Source organism: Bos javanicus, chromosome 15 (assembly GCF_032452875.1).
Source record: "Bos javanicus breed banteng chromosome 15, ARS-OSU_banteng_1.0, whole genome shotgun sequence".
Taxonomy (NCBI): domain Eukaryota; kingdom Metazoa; phylum Chordata; class Mammalia; order Artiodactyla; family Bovidae; genus Bos; species Bos javanicus.
In genome coordinates, this window is record NC_083882.1 from 38,848,452 (window position 1) to 38,869,684 (window position 21,233).

The 21,233-nt window shown below is 45.2% G+C and overlaps 1 protein-coding gene across 1 annotated transcript in view; it reads right to left on the reverse strand.

Moving 5' to 3' along the window:
- SPON1 (spondin 1) overlaps positions 1-18,537 on the reverse strand; it is a 309,877-nt gene extending 291,340 nt beyond the window's left edge. The window contains exon 1 of the mRNA XM_061440732.1: positions 18,011-18,537. Within this exon, the coding sequence (XP_061296716.1) occupies positions 18,011-18,248 (238 nt within the window). The 5' untranslated portion in view covers positions 18,249-18,537. The remainder of the gene's footprint in view (positions 1-18,010) is intronic.
- Positions 18,538-21,233: the final 2,696 nt, after the last annotated feature.

A 21,233-nucleotide genomic window follows, 5' to 3' on the forward strand; every position in this document is an offset into this window, starting at 1 on the left:
GCAGGGGAATCCAGCAGAGGACCCTGATACCCCAGGAGAAGGATTGGAGCCACAAGATGGAAGGAACCTAGGTTTCTGAATAACCACAAAGATTGGCTACTAATGTCTATAAAAGGTCAGATAGAAAGTAAGGAAGAAAGGTTGAGGGGAAAAAAAGACATAATGAAGTAGAGAAGAGCAAAAAATGTGGGGTGCTAAGCAATGGCACCCAGAAACTGATGACTTTGATGTCAAGAGAAAGAACTGAGATCTCTGAGGGATAGACAGATAGCCCCACAGCAGTCTGAGGTTATCTAGGTTAGGGTGGTGGGCCTTCAAAGCCAACCTACACACTTCTGAAGGAAGGGGAACAGAGAGTAAGAGGCAGACAATAAAGGGGCTGTGCCCATATCACCTCAAATTCCTTTGTGCCCTGGTACGTGGCCCTGGCACTGATGAGCCTTTGCTTCCAGAGGCTGGCACCTGTGGCTCATTCCTGAAGGACCAGCCTCAGGGCACTGGAGTTTCTCTGCCAAACACGAAAGACCCAGCTCCCTTGCATCAGGTGACGATTCTGAGGACGTGACATCTCTAAATAGCCCTGCAGGATCAGAGCTCACCCGGGGTCATGGCCAGGTGAGGTTTCTTCCTCCCCTGTCCCAGGTCCCTAACCCTTTATTGGCTTCCCCTGGGAGTACTTCCTTTAAGAGTCACTTGCACCCCAATCATCCCCTGAGGATTTGTTCTGGGTTAAATTGTGTCCTTCTAAAATGTATATTATAAGCCTAACCTCAGGTTTCTGGAAATGTGACCATTTTTGGAAATAGGGTCTTTGCAGATGTAATTAGTCAAGATGAGATCATAATACTGGATTAAGGTGACCCTAAGTCCAAGTGCGTTGGTCCAAGTGCCTATGGCCAATGTCCTTAGACAAAGAGATGCAGAGACACACAGGGAAGAATGACAAGTGATGACAGAAGCAGAGATGGGAGTGAGGCGCCTGCAAGCCAGTGAACGGCAAGGACTGCCGCCAGAGGCTAGGAGAGGCATGAAGAAACTCCTTGGAGCCTCCAAAAGGAAACAGCTCTGACAGCACCTTGCGTTCAGACTTCTCGCCTTGAGAACTGTGAGCAAATATATTTCTGTTGTTTTAAGCCACCGGTTTATGGTACTATACATGGGAACCCTAGGAAATGAATAATACCTGCTTCTGAGGAACCCAACCTAAGCTAGACACGCAGTCTCTGCTGCACAGTCAGTGACTTCAGGCTGTAGCTCAAACTCCATAGACTGATGGGCCCACAGACTCTGTCTCTCCGGGAAGCTCCACCAACCATATTTCCATTCCCTGCTACACCACATTTCAGTCCTGGGACTCTCTCACTGGCAGTTTCCTGAAAAGCCATCATTTCATCCTACAGTATTATTTTTTTCCACTTGGCTATTCATACACCTGGAATGTTCCACCTCCTCCATTCCTGGCAAACTTCTTTAGAAATCAGCTAAATTTTCATCTTTTTTGTAATGTTTCCTTTGACTGCCCCATCAAGACCTGGGTGCTCTTTTCCCTTGGATCTTGTTAAAATTCCAGTTGGGAAAGGAGTAAGCTAAGAAAGCTAAGATCATGGCATCTGGTCCCATCACTTCATGGCAAATAGATGGGGAAACAGTGGAAACAGTGACAGACTTCATTTCTTTGGGCTCCAAAATCACTGCAGATGGTGACTGAAGCCATGAAATTAAAAAATGCTTGTTCCTTGGAAGAAAAGCTATGACCAACCTAGACAGCATATTAAAAAGCAGAGACATTACTTTACTGACAAAGGTCCAAATAGTCAAAACTATGGTTTTTCCAGTTGTCATATATGGATGTGAGAGTTGGACCATAAAGAAAGCTGAGCGCTAAAGAATTGATGCTTTTGAACTGTGGTGTTGGAGAAGACTCTTGAGAGTCCCTTGGACTGCAAGGAGATCCAACCAGTCAATCCTAAAGAAAATCAACCCTGAATATCCATTGGAAGGACTGATGCTGAAGCTTCAATACTTTGGCCACCTGATGCAAAGAACTGACTCATTGGAAAAGACCCTGATGCTGGGAAAGATTGAAGGCAGGAGGATAAGTGGATAACAGAGGATGAGATGATTGGATGGCATCACTGACTCAATGGACATGAGTTTGAGCAGGCTCCGGGAGTTGGTGATGGACAGGGAAGCCTGGTGTGCTGCAGTTCATGGGTTCGCAAAGAGTCAGACATAACTGAGCTACTGAACTGGCTGATACAATGGGCCTAATAACAGTATTTACCTCACCATATCAATGTGAAGCATAAATAATGCATGAAAGTCCTTAAAACCATTGTTGGCAGATAACAGATACAATAAATATCAGCTCTTATTACTATCAGCGATGAAATGATCACATTAAATATTTTGTGTGCAAGTATTTGTTTACCTATTTGTAAGTCCTTCAAAGGTAAGAATCACATCTTAGCCCAGCACAGTGGATAGCAGAGTTGGTATGTAATTATATTTACTGAATCATATTCATGGACTGGTAGATTCAGTGTTGTAAAGATGTCAATTCTTCTCAAACTGATTTATAAATTTAGGGCAACTTACATTAAAATTACAGCATGATTTTGTGATATTGACAAGCCGATTCTAAAATTTATATGTGCAGAGGGCCAAGAATATATAAGGCAACCTGGAGAAAGAAAGGCGAAGTTGGATGACTTATACTACCAGCTATTGAGACAATGCAGCTATAGAAATTAAGCCTGTGTACTATAGCAAGGAAAGAAAAATAGGCCGATTGAATAGTTTGAGGTCCAGATAAAGTTACACAAATACATATAAACTTGATTTATGATTAAGGGTGTACTGCAGAGCAGTGGGGGAAAGAAGATATATTCAGTGACAATTAGGAAACAGTCAGACATGAGGGAGCAACTAACACAACTTTTAAAAGGTACATAAACAGGTGGATCTTGGTCTTTACCTCACATCATACTCAAAATTTCACATGGATTGTAGAGCTAAATGTGAAAAGTGAAACAATAAGGTTTTAGAAAGTAGCATAAGATGAAACATGAATGATCTTGGCCTGGGAAAGTTTTTTTTTTTTTTTTTAGTAGAACATTTAAAAACACTGATGATAAACAAGATGTGTAAATGGAATGATAACAATGTCTGTTGATAAACAAAATTCTGATAAGAAAATGTAAGTTATGGTGTGAAAGGAGGTATTGGCAATACATTTAACCAGAAACTTTTATCTAAAATATATAAAGAACTCTCAGAGATCAATAAGAAAAAGATAGACAGCCCAAAGTAAGAAAATAAGCAATTCACATGAACTAATACTTCACAAAAAGTGTTAGTCACTCAGTCATGTCCAGCTGTTTGCGACTGCGTAGACTGTAGCCCACCAGACTCTTCTGTTCATGGAATTCTCCAGACAAGAATACTGGAATGGGTTGCCATTTCCTTCTCCAGAAAATTCACAAAAGAAGGTGCCCAAATGTCCAATAAACATATGAAAAGGCACTCAACCTCATTTGTCAATGGGGAAATACAAATTAAATCCACAGTAAAATACCCCTGCATGTCCACCAGACTGAATAACCTTCAAAGGATTAACATTATCGAATGTTCTTAACTGGAACTCTCACACTCAGTTGATGAACTGAAAATGAGCAATCTTCCCTGGAAAACTGTTCCGCAGTATTTACTGAAGCTGAGCTTATACATTCCCTATGACCCAGGACTGCCTCTCCTAAATCAACAGAAATGCAGGCATGTGTGCACCAAATGACACCTACCAGATATTCACAGCAGCATCATTTGTAGTAGAACCTTTCAGTTAAAAATAAACAAATTACTACTACCTACAACAACAGGGATTATCTCACAATCTTAAGTGAAAGTAGACAGACACAAAAGAATACATAAAGTACAGTGACATTTATATGAAGTCCCAAACCAGGAAAAGTAATAATCTATGATCCTAGAGGTCAGGCCAGTGCGTTCAAGTGTGGGAAGGGGAGGCAGGGCTGATCTAGGGTGGGGACACAGGAGTGCTTCTGAAGTGCAGGTCCTTCTAGTTCTTGATCTGGGTGCCAGTTGCTTAAGTATATTCAACAAGTGATGATTCACCAAGATGCAAGATTTTGAACTTTTCTGTATTAAAATTTTGTTTTGACAAGAATATTATTAAACAATGTTTCTGAATGATAAGTATGGATCTTTTTGTATATTTGTGCAGAGCACTTAAAGGGCTACCCATAAACAGCTTCCCAGAATGATGCATTCCTGTAGGTTCTAGAAAACCAAGGTTTTACTTTACCTTATTGAATACAGTCCAGAAGATGGAGGCTCTGGAGGCTGCAGTTGGTGTTTCAAGCCATAATTATCAGTGGTTATGACTGTGTTACACTCTGTAATTTGAAGGAAGAGAGGAGATCCCCGTCCCTCTAGTGAGCCCCATTATACGACTCCTCAAAGGAACAAATGCGCAGCGTGTTCTGAGTCCCAGTATTGACTGAAGACAACTGCTTGGCAATAAATAATAGCATCTTCTAATGACTCCTCCCAAGTGCTTCCCGAGAGAGGTCATTAAGAGACCCAGGATATTAAAGAAAAAAGCTTATGAAGGATTAAAATAAAAAAAATTTTAAAGTCCATTTGGAGCCACTCTGTGAGCATATACAGGGAACTGGTTAAAAGCAAAGATTTCAGATTACAGTCCCAGAGCTACCACTTAATAAGTATATGATCTTATTTAACCTCCCTGATACTCATTTTTAAAAAATGGAGTTAATGATATTATCTTTCTTTAGGAATGTAAAGATGACTAAATAAACATTTACCACAGAGCCTGGCATATATATAAAGGATTCAAAATTGTAAAGGATGATGATGGTGGTCTTGGTGATGTTGGGAATGAAGATGATGACCGAAATGATGATGATGATCATAAAGATCATGATGCTCAGCAAGCTGATTAACCAACAATGAGTTTTAAAAAGCTGGTCCTCAGGGTCAATCTCCAGAGGCTGAGTCTCCAGAGAAAAACTAGTAGGTGACAATGGACAACCACTGAGGGGACTGAGGTGGAGATCATTGTCTTTGGGGCTGATAGTCACAGGCCAGGTTCTGCGCAGGTTTGGATAAGTCTTTATAATTGAGTCTTTTTGCAGCTCCTCACACCCTAGAGAGTGAGCCTTATTATGGCCACTCAGCCCCTCCTAACCCCACACAATATAGCCTTTCAACACACTTTTTTCCCCCCTTGAATACTTCTCACCCAATCTCAATTAAATATTTGTGATTTATTTGTTAAATGCTGGTCTCTTCTAGTAACTTGTACACTTTCTGAGAACACAGACCCATTTTGTCTTGAACTACGTCTCTAGAGACACACCGAGAAAAGACCTAGCCTCTGCCTTCTAGGAGCACACAGTCTAAGAGCTGGGAGAAAAGGCTGCATTGGCAGGTATTTTTATATGATGGGTGTTATCGATGTATGAGTGACGTGCTCTGGGATCCCAGAGGAGGGAACATCTGAGTCTACGGGGGGAGTTAAAGGTGAGTCATGGGGTCGCACAGAATCAGACATGACTGAAGTGACTTAGCAGAAGCAGCACCGTGGAGGAAGGGCATTTGACCTGCAAATTAAATGATATATAGGAGTTTGTCCAGTGGACAAGAGGAACAACAGCATCTCAGAGAGAGGGAGAGGCATGGTGGGCCAGCTTTGGCTTTGGAAACTAGAAGTAATTCTGTATTTTATTTGTTGCGAGCTGGGAGGGAAGATATTATAAGAGGCTAGGAGAGTAAGAGGAGAAGCATCTTTGAAACATCTTTAAAGTGTTGCTAACAAGTGTGGATACCACTGTGGAGGTGACAAGAACACAATGGAGGGTTTGAGTTGGGGAATGTCATATTAATTTATGTTTTAGGAAAACCAGGCTGGAAGATGGATTACAACCTTTCCCTAAAAACCAGCTCAGTGGCAAGGGCCTCTCTGGCCTGCCTTGTTTATATGAGGACTTGTTTATATGTGATGCTGCACATTGGGGCCTGGCCTCAGATCTCCACCTAAGGTGGAGTTCTCCCTTCCTAAGTATATGAAAACTCCAGTCCCACCTAACTCCCAAAGAACCTTCTGGCTTTCAAATGTTGTCTTGTCAACCCTCTAATATAAACCTCAGTGCATCTGCTATGCCCGTTGTCATTACTGGATCTTGTCTAGGCCACTCTCCCCACCTTACCTCTGAGCTTCCGACCCTTTCAGTCCCAACGTCAATGAGAAGATCTTGAACCAGATTCCATCCCAACGTCAATGAGAAGATCTTGAACCAGATTCCAGTTCCATTGCAAGGCCAGCCACTGCCATCCACCTGCTCTGTGTTACTGAGATGCCCAGTCTTCACGCCCCACATATCAGCAACAATGAACTTGAGCTGCCGCCTTAACTTGTAACAGGGGTTGGCTGTAAGGACTGCTGGAGTATTGCATTAGCTATAGTGGTCCCGTCCTGATTCTGCACAACTTGTGGAGCTCTGGACAGCTGTGACTCACATGCCTCACTTAGAAACTGGCAGTTCAGCCCACCTAGCCAGGAGTAGGCAGGAGAAGATGCTGCTGACAGGTTGGCAAATACGATGGCAGGATTACAAATCCTGGGTGAGCAAGGGTGAGCAAGTCATGGGGTGGGGTTGGCTTATTCTGTTCTCTTGGGTGATCTTCCTCAATGAATGCTCCCAACATTCCCTGGGAGAGATGAATTCCCTCCCATTCAAAACTAAAGATCATGCATATTTAAGGTTTTAAGGGCTGTAGGTATGGATGTATAATGGATGTAGCTAACAGATCGGGGTTCAAATTCCTGTTTTCTATATGTTGCTGTGCTGTGCTTAGTCACTTGTTGTGTCTGACTCTTTGGGACCCCATGGACTGTAGCTCACCAGGCTCCTCTGCCCATGGGAATTCTCCAGGCAAGAACACTGTAGTGGGTTGCCATGCCCTCTGCTTTCTACGTGTTACCTTGGGCTGATTATTTAACTTCTCATTATCTCAGCTGACAATCTCCTGTAAAATGGCACTAATAGTATTTATATTGTTATTATGACAACTAATTAATGAATGTTTATAATGTGAAGTATTTATAAATTTTGCTAATAAAATATATTTAAAGATAAATGAGTTTCCTCCCCTCTCTAAAAGAGTGATCATCACTATCAGTTCATGCATTTGTCATAAAGACTAAAGGAGATAAGGTATACAAAGTACATTGCAACAACTCAACAGAAGTTCATTCTTTCCCCCATATGCTCCCTCACTGTGGAATAGCTGGGGGCCAGGTGAATGGGTCCTGAGCTTACCAATATGTAGATGGGAAGAGGAATGGATGGGAAGGATGCGCCTGAGGAATCAGAGATATATTAGCCAAGAGAATGCAGCTGGGGATTCAGACTAGGGAAGGAAATTCTAACACATGCTGTCGAAGACACCTGCATCTCCCTTTCCTCTGACCATGTAATCTTTGGGGCTGCAATCACTGTCCCCCTTCTCCCTCCTGAACTATCAAGTCACAGAAGTGACACAGAAGCAATTTACCTCCATATTGTAATGTTTCCCATTCCCCTGGGTATGTGACCTATCAGAACCCTTCCCTGGAATTTTTCAGTTTGGAATTAAAGGGAAAAGCACTTTTCTTTCACTTACAGAACTGATTGAAAGACTTTTCGCTGAAGGTTGTTAACAGTTACCTTCCCTGGCATTCCCTAGAGAAAGTTTATCTGCAGTAAGAAAAACTGTGTCAACACATAAAAATGCAGCCAAGAGATAAAGGATGGAAGGAGAGAGAAGGCAAAAAAAAAAAAAAAGGGACTGGGAACAATGGAGAGGAAAGGAAAAGGGAGAGAAAAAGAGAAAGAGAGAGAACTTTGTTTAAGTCCCTAGATCCATTTAAACCTGAAGCCAGATCCACCCTTGGACTTTCCAAATATAGGGCTCAATAATTCTATTTTTGCTTTAGTTAGACTTTGTTCCTGTTACTTGCAGTGGAAAGACTCTGGACTAATTTGGGAGCAAAGAAAGAAAGTAATTCGACCTAGACTGTAAGATTCATTAACAAGCTAAAGAAACAGTATCTGTAACTAAACTGAGGTGGTTGACCAGCAGGGTGGCAGTTAGTATTCAAATGCCATTGAGGTAACAGAAGATTGGTTGACTTTCAAGCTATTTTAATTGGATGTCAGCTTTTTAGAGAAAGATTTTAAGGCAGGTCAGAATGCTCTGTCCTAAGCCCTGACCTGCTCATCTTTCTTACCAACTTCTTAGACAAAGACTTCTAAAGCTTGCTTGTCAAAATTGTGGATGATCCAAAATTAGATTATGTGAATAGGTCACTCAGTGACAGAATCCAGATTCATAAATGGTTGACAGCTAGCAGGATGGGCTCAAACATGCTGGACTAAGTCTAATGGGGAATCATGTCAAAGCTGATATTCAAGGACTAGTTTCACTAGTCCAGGGAAAGGAGGGCAGCCAGCCTTCCCATCAAATCTCAGGAATTTTTTGCTGGCTGCAAGCTCAGTGTGATTCCAGAGTATGACACAGCTGCCAAAACAGCGAACACGAGACCTGGCAAGCTTAACACAAACACAGTGTCCAGAACAGGGGAGATAATCCTTCCACCATGTTCCCTCCCTATCAGAGCACATCTGGAGTCTAAGGTGCAGGGAATAAGAAACAGGGTCCTACAAAGAACGGTTGAAGAAACAAGCAATTTAATCAGAACTTATGACAGCTGTTTCTCCACAAACACCTCAAGGTCTGCCATATGGCCAAGGGGAGACCTTACTTTGCTGGACTCCAAAAGACAGGCCCCAAACGAAGAGTAGAAGTTGCACGTCAGGCAGTCTCTGGCTGCTGAGATGTACACTACGATGCAGTCCATCCTGGCTCAGGCACCGCTCATCTGTGAGTGTTGTCACCTAGAGGAAGCTCACAGCCCTTCCCTCCCACCACTTCACAGCCAAGGCAGGGGAATGCCACCACTGTGTCATCGGTTTTAAGGACATGCCACTGGCCACTGTGTTGACAGTAACAGGACAGGGCCGTGAAGTGACCTGGTGCTAGTATGTGGGACTAGGAGGCTGGGGGTAGGGCTTGGAGACATGGGGATGGGGAAGCACAATCACAGGGAAGTCGCCACCTTCTCTTTGTGTCTCATCATCTTGCTTTAAAAAAAGATAGAAAGGATATAGATTTCTGGAATCCAACCTTTTGTTAGGGTGGGGCCAGTGAAGATATATATATATGTGTGTGTGTGTGTGTGTGTGTTTGTATTTAGCTTTTCAAGTGATTCTGACGCATAGCTAGGTTTAGAAACCACGCAAATGACTCCACAAAGTGCTGATTTCAGGGAAAGTCACTTTAATAACTGGTGTCTAGGTCTGAGGGCTCAACAATCCCCTGTGCCCTCTTCTCCAGGTAGTCAGAGTCAGCATCTGAGGCTGGCAGCTGCTTCCCTTTGCTCTCTTGCCTGCTGTCTGTGTGCTCCTCACCTCTGAGCCATCAACAATCCCGCTTTCCACCATGCACAGGACTGCCAGTCCTTCCCTTCCAACAGCCTTCACCCTGGACCCAGACCATCTGCCAGCCCTCAGGCTCCAGCCAATACCCCCAGGGCACTGAGCATCCTCTCTCTCTGCTGCCACCGCCTGGAGATCCTTGCCATCTGTCCCCATCCCTTGGCCTCACCTCTGTCTGGCAGAGGGAAAAATGCTGTCCCTTCCTTCTATCCAGCTCTCTTAGAGGGAGATCTCACATCTCTCTCTTAGAGGGGTTCTTGGGATTTTAACAACACTTTCATTTTTCTATAAATAATGATTTAGTGCCTGTGAGGGCCACACAATGTTCTGGGTGCTGGCAATAAAGTAGCCAATAAGAAAGGACAAGTCTTTGCTCTCATAAAGCTTGTATTCTAGCTTGAGGAAGCAGGGGATAAACAAGATCATTTCAGAGAGTGGTTCAGGGCTATGAAGAAAATAAAACCAGGCAAAAGTAATGGGGACCATAAATTGGTGGTCAGAGAAGCCTCTTTAAAGAGATGACATCTGAGCTGAGACATAAAAGACAGAGTGAGCCATAGAAAGATCAGGGGGAGGGCATTCTAGGCATGGAGAAGAACATATACAAAGGCCCTGGGGTGGAAATGAGCTTGGTGTATTTGGGAAATTCAAAGGGCAGGGTTGCTGCTGTGAGGAGGAGGTACAGAAAGAAGAGGAGGAAAAGAAAATGGAGAGAGAGAAGGAGAGGGGGAAAAGGAAGAAGAGCAGAAGAGGAGGAGCCTCAGAAGAGCTTCCTATAGCGCCAAGAATTCAGGTCTTCCCACTGTTGCATCCGCCCCATCCCCCCACACAGTGTTTTGTGGGCCTTCCCTGTCCTTCCCCCCGCCACCTGGTCTGTGTTTTCAAATATCGGAACTACAACAGTAGACAGGATCCAGGTTATTTCCTATGGGTCTCCTGGACCCCAGCAAATCAGTGGATGTGAGCGGGCCCCTGTTTAAAGTTTCCCTGAACTTTTCATGGCAGTTTTGAGTACTCTGAAAGTTAGAAGCCTTGTCTATGTAGAGCTCAAAAAGGCCTTCTTGGGGTGTTACCTAACTGCTTACTCTTCCTATCCTAGCCTCAACTCCAGCCCAGCCAAGACACCCCGTAAAAACGGGAAACTTTAAATCAGCAAGAGCTAGCCAGCCACACAGAAAGCTTTGTGTGACATGGTAAGCTCTCTGACACAGGTGCTCCAGAGAAGTGCATGTGACTGGAATCAGACACAATTGCACACCATCAGATTACAAACAGAGAGAGGAAATAATACTTGAGATCATTTGGGCCACTTGCCACTTCATGCTCACTCAGGCACATACATGTATTCACATGCCTGAGTGAGCATGAGCTGGGGCTCTTGGTTCTCCCAGTTCATCAGATGGTGAGTATTTTGTATTTGTCACGTCAGTGTCTAAGGACGAGCAAACCAATGGTTTTGTACAGTATTCAACCAAGGAAACACTGGTCTCTTCCAATGTTGGAGGGAAAAGTAGATGCTGGACTTCCTGAGAAATATCAGTATGTTTCTATTCCCCACTAACAAAACTATCTGCAGGGACACATAAATAAGGCTAGTTTGAATCTAGTATCCATGTGATCATTTATGTACAATTGCAAAGGATTTGTAAGGAGTAATTTTCACTTATGTGATTTTTGCTTTCCATAATGACTCTTGAATCTAACCCTCAAGTAAGATAGGACTCTTCTCTTGAAAAAAACACATGTATGTATATATAGAATATATGTAGAATATATGCATATATAGATTCACCATGTTGTACACCTGAAACTAACAACATTGTAAATCAACTATATCAATTAAAAACTTTGACATCAGAAAATTTAGTAAATTCCATAGCAAATTAAGAGCACTTATTTTAAAATTAATCTTAATAAAACAATACCAGATCAATGGGGTCTGATTTGAGGGAAATTATCCATTAAGAGGATGAAAATGATATTCTTCATTAAGACTTTTAAACTCTAAAAAAATGTAAATTCGTTCTTTTTCATTCTAAGTGTATATCCCAGTGAAGTTTTTCTTTCCTCCTTCCCCCTTCCTCTCTTTCTTCTTCCCCCTCTTCTCTTTTTTCCTCTCCCTCTCTTGCATTTTCTTGCTTTACCAACTTCTTCCTCTTCCTTTCTTGCTGCTTCCTCCTTTACTGAGGAAGAGGGTGAGACAGACAAGCTACTCTGACATATTGACCCCTTTTTTCTTCTCTGTATGAACCCTATCAGCACATCACATGCAAACACACACACACACACACACACATGCCCCAACACTCCTTCCCTTTACTGATTCACACGCCATTGAGAAACAGACAGGTCACCTAGATGACCTGTCACTGAGTAAGAGAATGTGAGACATTATTTTTCCAGGGGAAATTCATTTTACTTGTTAATAAGTGTCCAGTAGAAACAAATGACAGAGAAGGCAATGGCACCCCACTCCAGTACTTTTGCCTGGAAAATCCCATGGATGGAGGAGCCTGGTGGGCTGCAGTCCATGGGGTCACTAGGAGTCAGGCATGACTGAGCGACTTCACTTTCACTTTTCACTTTCATGCATTGGAGAAGGGAATGGCAATCCACTCCAGTGTTCTTGCCTGGAGAATCCCAGGGATGGGTGAGCCTGGTGGGCTGCCGTCTATGGGGTCACACAGAGTCGGACACGACTAAAGCGACTTAGCAGCAGCAATGGCAGAAACAAATGAAAAACAAGTAAAATTAATTTTAACTATATTTTATTTAGCCTGCATATGCAATTACTGGGGCTTCCCTGGTGGCTCAGTGGTACAAAGATTCTGCCTGCCAAGCAGGAGATGCAGGTTCAATCCCTGGGTCAGGAAGATTCCCTGGAGAAGGAAATGGCAACCCACTCCAGTGTTCTTGCCCAGAAAATCGCATGAACAAAGGAGTCAGGTGGCCTACAGTCCATGCGGTCGAGTTGGACATGACTTAGCAACTAAACAACAACAATTATCATTTCAACATGTTATCAATACAAAATATTGTTAACGAGAAGTTTTTTATTTTTCTAATACTAATTATTCAACAACCAGTGTGTGTCTTACATGTATAGCACAGCTTAATTTGGACTAGCCATGTTTCAGGTACTGTGACTTGTGGCTACTTCTGGGCTGTAGAATGCTAAAAGAGGCAGAGCAACAAGACAGAAGGAACCTGGGTTCCTGGGTAGACACGTGGAGCAAACTGCCCATCACCATGGACTTTCCATTTCATTTCAGTCACTCAGTTGTGTCCGACTCTTTGAGACCCCATGAACCACAACACGCCAGGCCTCCCTGTCCATCACCAGCTCCCGGAGTCCACCCAAACCCATGTCCATCGAGTCAGTGATGCCATCCAGCCATCTCATCCTCTGTCATCCCCTTCTCCTCCTGCCCTCAATCTTTCCCAGCATTACTTCTCATTTAAAATATTGTATTTTCTGGTCTTTTTGTAATGAACTTAGCCTGTATCCTGATTAATACAAGATGGCTAAAGTTTTTTCCTCTACAGAAATTGGTATTGATCTACATCTGTCATTCTATGTATAATAAGCAAACAGCATGTTTGTGAACATACCAACAATTATAATCTCTTGTTCCAGTTCAGTCAGCCAGCTGGAGAAGGACAACTTAACTTGTATAGGTAAGTACTCAAGTTTTAAACCTTGAAAAATTTCAATTTATATGCTTTCATTTTTTGTATGCTCTGACTTTTGCGTATCATCAAACTCAAAGGAACAAGCCCCACAACAATTAAGAATTTATATATGTATACATCTTTTTAATTTTTATTATTGATTTGAACTAAATACTTATAAAAAGAGAGCAAAAGTTAAAAATTAAAGTTATATAATAAAAAGAAAAAAGGAAACAAGAGGGTCACTTATAAATAATTACAATATCATCAGCAGTGCTTAATTCTAAAAAACCACTACATACAAAGTTTATTTAAAAGACCTCATCCAGCTTAAGTTTTTCATATTCTATGTATATACTTTTCAAACATATAATTTTACCGACATGGTAATATAATATCTGCATGTAAAAATAAAACAAGAGTCAAATTAAGGTTTTTCTCTTTTCAATTTGTTTCTGTCCCCACAAACAAAAGGCATTGGCCAAAGTCTGGCAAGTTTCTTCATGTTTCTAAATTAATCCTTTGGCTTATGGGCAAATGCAATACTGAAATCCACAAGAAGAAAAAAAGCAAATGTAAATAAGGACCCATCACTTCAGACTTAGTGTCCCAAGATATGTCAGTTATTATCTTGATTTGTTGTTGCTGTTTTCCTTCAACAAAGACACACCACCCAGAAGACTGAGGGTAGCTGGGTGAATTCATTCCACTAATTCGTTTTATTGAGTCAGTATAGAAAACTAGTTAAGAGTACAGATTTAGCAGTTAGACATCCCTTAGTTTGTATCCTTACTCCACTGATTATTGAGGCTTAGTGTCCTCATCTGTAAAATAAAAATAGTAAATTGCCCCAAAGTACAGGAAGGAATATGTGAGATGAGTAGGAAGCACTTAACACAATGTCTCATCCAGTGTTAGCTGCCAAGTATTTTTCTATTTCCAAAATAAATAATGATCTCACAGCATTATATTTATGTGTGTATGTATGTGTGTGCATGTGTGTATATATATAATATATCCTACTGTATGACAGTTTCTTTTGACATGGATTATTTCTAATTCTCACAGCTACACTAGGACGGTGGGAGAAGCTGGCTCATTTTACAGGTGGAGAAACTGTGGCTCAGAAAGGTAAAGTGGCCTGCCTGTGGTCACACAGTGGCTATGTGACTGAGCCAGAGTGGAAACAGACCCAGCCAACATCAAAGCCTGTGTTCTTTCTACCAGGTGGAGATGGGACACTCTGGGACACACATTCTTATGGCAGTGTGTGCCTCAGAGTGAGAGAAAGCAAGAGAAGGCAAAGCAGCTTTGGAGGTCTCCAAACCTCCCTGTTTAGAATAAATCCCTTAATTATGCTGGACAAGCTTTTGAAATCTCGCCTGGACATTCTTTCCCCATCAAGTTCCTTGAAATTCCCCTTTAAAGAGCATCTAGGAAAAGCCACTCTCATTAGCCAGGGTCTGGCTTTATTTTCCTAATAAACAGACATTTGGACAGACAAAAGAGTCTCTTATTTTCAATCAATTCTTGAACATTTCAGCTGATTTTCTTCTATTTGGCTTGAAATTGTGATCTGGGAATGACTGGTCCTGCAAATTGTCCTCCTATAAGGGAAGCCCCTTGAGGATCCTCAACTTGTTATTTTTAATCACTGTAATCTCTTTTTCAAAGGAGGCCATGGTCAGAAACAGAGCAAGCCTTTCAGAGCCTTCTAAAGCACAATTATTGCAGAGGGAGTGGTATTGAGGGGAAGAGGGAGGGAGGGTAGAGATGTGGGAGAGAGGAGGCAGTCAATATAGTGCTAACAACTTGGGAAAAGGCTGAATCATCATCTCAATTGGATCCTGACTGTTGAGAAGAAACCCCATGTTTCAATTTTTTTTTCCAATAGTGACCATTTTACTCCAGTCTAGAAAATCTAAACGATATGCTGAGATGGGAGGGTGGGAGTAGGGGCATGGAGAGTGGAAGCTCTGTGGGGATAAACTAGAATCCCGAGGACAAAGGTTTGAGGCAGGAAAACAGGCCATTGATTCCAAAGATTGTGAGGGGCCCTAATTCAGTAAAAAATAAAAAAGCAAACAAAACACCAGGGGAATGTTAATTTCCACAGCCCTAAGTCAATACCCAGAGCAGAATGTATTAGATTTACTTCTAACGTAACTATTCTAAGAAAGTATAAGCCAACAGAAAACGTCACAAACCAGGCCAGTGCCCTTTTCTTCCTAACTTTGAGTGGCGGAATCAGGTTTGCTAATCCGAAGTATTGACTCAGAAGGTATTAGCCTGGTTCCTGCAAGATCTTTCTTGCAAGATCTCTCAGCCACCAGAAAAGAGGTAAGATGATTGCCCACCAACAGCCTGAGTCGGGCATCACAGTTGAAGACTAACATTGTAGGCTGGCATAACCTATAAGGTGAAAGTCTAGTCCCAGTTTTCACCTGCTGTCCATGGATACTTAGGCCATCATGGAACCCCTCTGTTCATGTGAATCCCAGATGCATCTCTGTCTCAGTGCTGGGATCCCTCACTGCCAGTGCTCAGCCAAACTGGGAGGATTCATGTGGGAATAGAGACCCAGTAGGACCCTTGGGCTGCAGGCTAGCCTCGATTGTCCCCAAAAGAAATTCTCCTGATCCTAAACTAGTAATAGTCTTAAGCAAGCCTCCTAATAAGGAGAAACCATTCATGCACTCACTCATTCAATTATTTCATGAGCACCAGGTAACTGGCATCCACTGGTAGACTGGCTTGAAGGAGTGCAGAGAAAACCTACTTTTAAACACACACACGTGGCAGAAACAAAATGAACCTGACCGTGCACATCCCTCCATTATTAAACCATTTGGGCCTCAAAGACAACTCAAACTAATATATACTGGGAACCCACTGTACCTCAGGCACGCTCATCTTTATGCACTCATTTACTCCCTAAGACCGCCCAGGGTAGCTAGACAAACATCTGTTTTCAATAACTGGGAAACAGGATCCGAGAAATTAAAGGACTTGTACAAGGTCACACAGCTACTAAACCCGGGACTGACTGCGGAGCCACCTCTTTCGCTGCCACGTGGAGCTGAGGCAGTTTTCTCAGGGAACTCAGGTCCTCGGTTTGGGGGAGGGCTGAAGAGGCCAGTGGGGTTACGCCCACTTCCCTCCAGTCCACGGAGAGGACTGGCTGTTTCCCAGCTGGGGGGAAGAGGCTGCGACCGCATGTAGGTTCGGCTTGCTGGGCAGCCGGCCAACCCGCTGCCAGCTCCCTGGGGGCCGGGCTCGGTGTCCTCCACCCCACCCCCATCCTTCCGCACCGAGTACCCCCCACCCCTCCTAGCCGTGCGGGCTTGCAAGGGCTACCCGCCAGGCATAGAGCCGGTCCACAAGCGGACTACGCTCTGGGTAGCTCCAGGCGGAGAGAATCGGGAACACAAACCCAGGAAAATGGGAGAAGCCTTCTGGGAAAGGTGGTCCCTGGTTCTGGTCGCCTGTGTGACCCGGGCTCCAGCTGGCACTACCCCGAACTTTCTCCAGTGTTGCCCCCATAGCTTCCTCTCGCGACGCTTAGGAACGGGGAAAGTGGGGATGGAAGGGCGGTGGCTGTGCGCCCGTTTGCCCCACGAGTGCCCCAAAGCCCCTCTCTTCCTTGCTTAGCCCCAGAATTGACCTATGAAGGGCCCGGGGTGAAGGGACACGTGCTCTGTCACTCCCCGCCCACGGGGCCCCCGGTGAGGCTAGGCAGGCTTCCTTCCCTGCCTGATGTCCTGGCTCCTGACTGGAGAACGGCAGGGAAAAGATGGATGGGGACCTGACCCGGCTTAAGAAAGGGGCTCTGGGCTCTGGGCATGGCATCAGGGGTCTTCAGGTTTGTGCTGGTCGAGCTGCCTGTCAGGCCCGGGAGGCGCTCACTTGCTTTGGACATACCCTCTCTGCGCTCTCGAAAGCCGGCTGTCAGCTGAGGAGCTTAGAGACCGCTTTTCTGCGGGTACTGAGACTCGGGGTTGCGGGAGCAGCTCTGGCCTCCAGGGAGCAGGCCTCAGGAATCTGGGCTTCCCTTTCCGTCTTGATTGGATTCCCCTCCCCTGTTTGAAACTACCTAGAGCTCTCAGTCCACTGGGAGCCTGTCCTAGAAATCCAGGGTCTTCTCCCTCGCCTGGGACCGTCAAAGAATAATTTGGAGTTCTTTCCAGGCAACCTTCCGAAAAGCTTTGGGCTCTTCTCCTCTCCTCCCCCCGCCTTAGGACCAGTTAGGGGAGAAGCCCAAGTCCCTTCTCTTGTAGGAATCCGTCCGGGGAAGCTGGAATGACCGTCCCACTGGGGGCCAGTCTGTGAAAAGCTGGTTTCCTCTTCTTCAGGGATGGGAGTGGGGAAAACTGGAATCACCACCCTGCCTAGGACCCGACTAAAAGAAGCCAGGGTCCCCTCGACCCCAGAGACGGATCTGGAGAAAGGCGAGTCACCACCGCTCTCCTGGAACCGGCCGGGGTAGAAGCCAGGCCAGAGTGACGTGTCGCTCAGCTTCGACCCACACCCGGGAACCGCGCTTCGGACTTGGGGGCTGCATCTCCTGGCTGCGGCCCCGCGACGGCGCCGGACACTGGCTCGGAGCTAAAAGGATAGGGCATCCAGGACAGAAGGGCCCTCGGCGGGCTGCGCTGGCACGGTGCGCCTGGGAACCGTGCGCCCTCCTCCGGCACTGCGCGGTCGGCGCCCTCCGGGGGCCAGGTCCCGCGCCCCCAACACCACGGCCGGCCACTTACCGCGGTAGCTGGTTCCCGGCTTATAGAAGTCGGGGTCGCCCTCCACGCGGAGGCTGAACTCGGTGTAGCCCTCACGCCGCGTGCCCTGGACGCGCAGGATGCGGCTGCAGTAGCCCTCTGACTTGGGCACTTTGTCCAGGGTCTCGTCGGAGAAGGCCAGCGCCACCGCCAGGGGCAGCGCCAGGGCCAGCAGCGCTGGACCCCGGCTCAGCCTCAGGAGCACCGGGGACAGCCTCATCCTCGCGGGCCCCCAACTTTGTGCCCTGGCCGCTGGCTCTCGCCGCACGACTCCTGCCCGAAGGGGTCCCCTCGGAAACGAGACCTGGCAGAGCCCAGGCGGGGAGCGGAGCTCCGAGCCGGTGCTGGCGACCGGGAGACCGTGCTGCCTGGGCTTGGCGGCTGCCGAGCTGCGCTGCGCTGAGCAGAGCCGAGCAAGCCGAGCAGCGCGAGGAAGGGAGGGCGGCGGCGAAGGAGGAGGAGGAGGGAGGGCTGATTTTGCCCAGATCCCCAGCGCAGCGCTGTTTTGTTTCTGAGCTGGCGATTAGCGGCGCGGTGGTGTTTATTTTGCGACGCTGAATTCCCAGGGTCTGGCGAGGAAATCATAGGGTCCAGGGACACTGCGGGCTCTGTGCCACCACGAAGCTGCCACCCCAACCCGCGGACCCTATGGAGGCGGGTGCTCCAAGGAGGGATAGACTGAGAACTAACTTTTGTTGCACACCTACTCTGTGCCATATTCTAATGTACTGTCTATAGCTTATAAGATAAAGTCAAGCCTGTATCTGCTGATACTTTTTAAGTTGACCTGTCTTTAAGTCAAGAAATGTGTCTTAATAGTAGGCTTCCCTGGTGGCTCAGATGGTAAAGAATCTGCCTGCAACGCAGGAGACCTGTTTTCAACCCCTGGATTGGGAAGATCTCCTATAAAAGGAAATGGCAATCCACTGCTATATTCTTGCTGGGAGAATTCCATTGACAGAGGAGCCTGGCAGGCTACAGTCCTTGGGGTTGCAAAGGGTCAGCCCCAACTAGCGACTATCATTCACCTCTGTTCATGGCCATATTCTGGGAGGTTTACTTACATCTGCTCACCTTCTCCACTCTCACTGCCTAGAATAAATGTGACATTACTTTCATTCATTTTACAAAGGAGCAAACTGAGGCTTTTGACCAGTTAAGTCAGGGTCAGATGCCATGGCTATCTGACTTTATTGCCCTTCTCATAGCGTGTTGGAACAAGTCAGACTGATGGATGGAAAGGAGCAAGAATGATTCATCCATTGGCCCCTGTAGGTACAGTGCTACGGCTTGTAATACTTTTGGCAATTCCTGAAAATGGTCTCTTTAAAATCAAAAGAAAAAAAAATTTAGATCTAATAAAATATTTTACTATATAGTACTAATTTATTTATATTTCGATTTACACAGTCATAAAATATAATGTTTACTGTTGTTTTATGAAGGAAGAAGCCCACAAAGACAAAAGTGCCTAGAGCCCAGGGAAGTTCTCATAGAGCCCTGGAAAGAGATTTTGAAAGTTTCAAAGAAAAGCTTGTGTTTTCTTGGCTTAGACTTTAGTTTAGGTTCCCAGTCCCCAGTGACAGATGTTTGGAGAGGAGCTGAGCCTGAGTGCTCACTGGCCAGAGCCTCAGGCACCAACCCCAAAGCCAAACAGAGAAAGCCAGGTGCAAGAATCTCCCCCAGTGTTTCCTTGGGCACAGACCTGAATCAAACATTAGTCCTAGAGCCTATTAAACAGAGTGAAGTAAGTCAGATGGAGAAAACAAATATATTAACAAATATATGTAAGGAATCTAGAAAGACGGTACTGATGAACCTATTTTCAGGACAGCAATGGAAACGCAGACATAGAGAGCAGACTTGTGGACACATTGGGGGAAGGAGAGAGTGGGATGAATTGAGAGAGTAACGCTGAAACATATACATTACCATATGTAAAACAGACAGCCAGTGGGAGTCTGCTGTATTACACAGGGAGTTCAACCTGGTGCTGTGACAGCCTAGAGGAATGGAATGGGGTGGGAGGTGGGAAGGAGGTTCAAGAGGGAGGGGACATATATATACCTATGGCTGATTCATGCTGATGTATGGCAGAAACCAATACAATGTTGTAAAGCAATCATCTTCCTATTAAAAAGCAAACAAACAAAAAATTAGGCCTGCCACTCACCCACTGTGAGACTTGAGCAAGTTATTTAACCTCTCCAAGCTTCAGATTCCTGCTTAGAAAGGGTGCATGTACACCTGTGGGCTAATATAGCCTTTCTCTAGAGGGTGCTAGAGTTAAATGACATTTAACATTCTTATCATTCAGAAAACTAAGATCATGGCATCCAGTCCCAAGACAGGAGGAGAAGGGGACAACAGAGGATGAGATGGTTGGATGGCATCACCGACTCAATGGACATGAGTTTGGGCAAGCTCTGGGAGTTGGTGATGGACAGGGAAGCCTGGCGTGCTGCAGTCCATGGGGTCACAGAGTCAAATATGACTGAACTTAACTGAGAGTTAAAAGAAATGAGGAATACAAAATACTGGGCCTGACCTCCACCCCCAGGCTCAACAGTTGGACCTGGCCCTGGGTATCACACTAATGGAGATCAGGTCTGTCCTGGGGATGCTGGTAATGCCTCTGCCTGCCCTCACTGTGCTCAAGCATCCTAAGCACTCTCAGAAGCTTTGGTTAAGCACCCTCTCCTTCTCCTGGGCTGTCAACACACCTCAAGAGCCTACATTTAAAAAGCAATCATCTTTGCTTTCCAGGTCAAGTTTTTCTCTATGACATCACAAACAGCCCAGAGGAGCCATCTGCATTGGAGGCCTCCATTCCTCCTCGCCTGCCCCCAATCCACGTGCTGGACTCTCCCTGCCATGATTAAGAGGGCACCTTCTCTCAGAGGTCCTCTGGCAGTGCCCCTTGGCAGAAGCCAATTATGCTCTTTCCTCAGCCTGACTCTCCTTGACCCTTAGCGGCACCTGCTCCAGCTAGCAGCCTTCCTTTACAGAGTTGACATTCAGAATCACTTCTGCGTCCTGAGTGAATTATCTCCATCGTGGCTGGACTGGCTCAGGTTTCACATAGACTCCACGGTGCACAGTTCCGTGCACCCAGCAAGCTGTCCTTGAGTTCAGATTTGGGGCCAACTCTGTGCTGAGTAGTGGATTCCAGAGGGAACAAAAATTCATTCATTCATGCATGTCC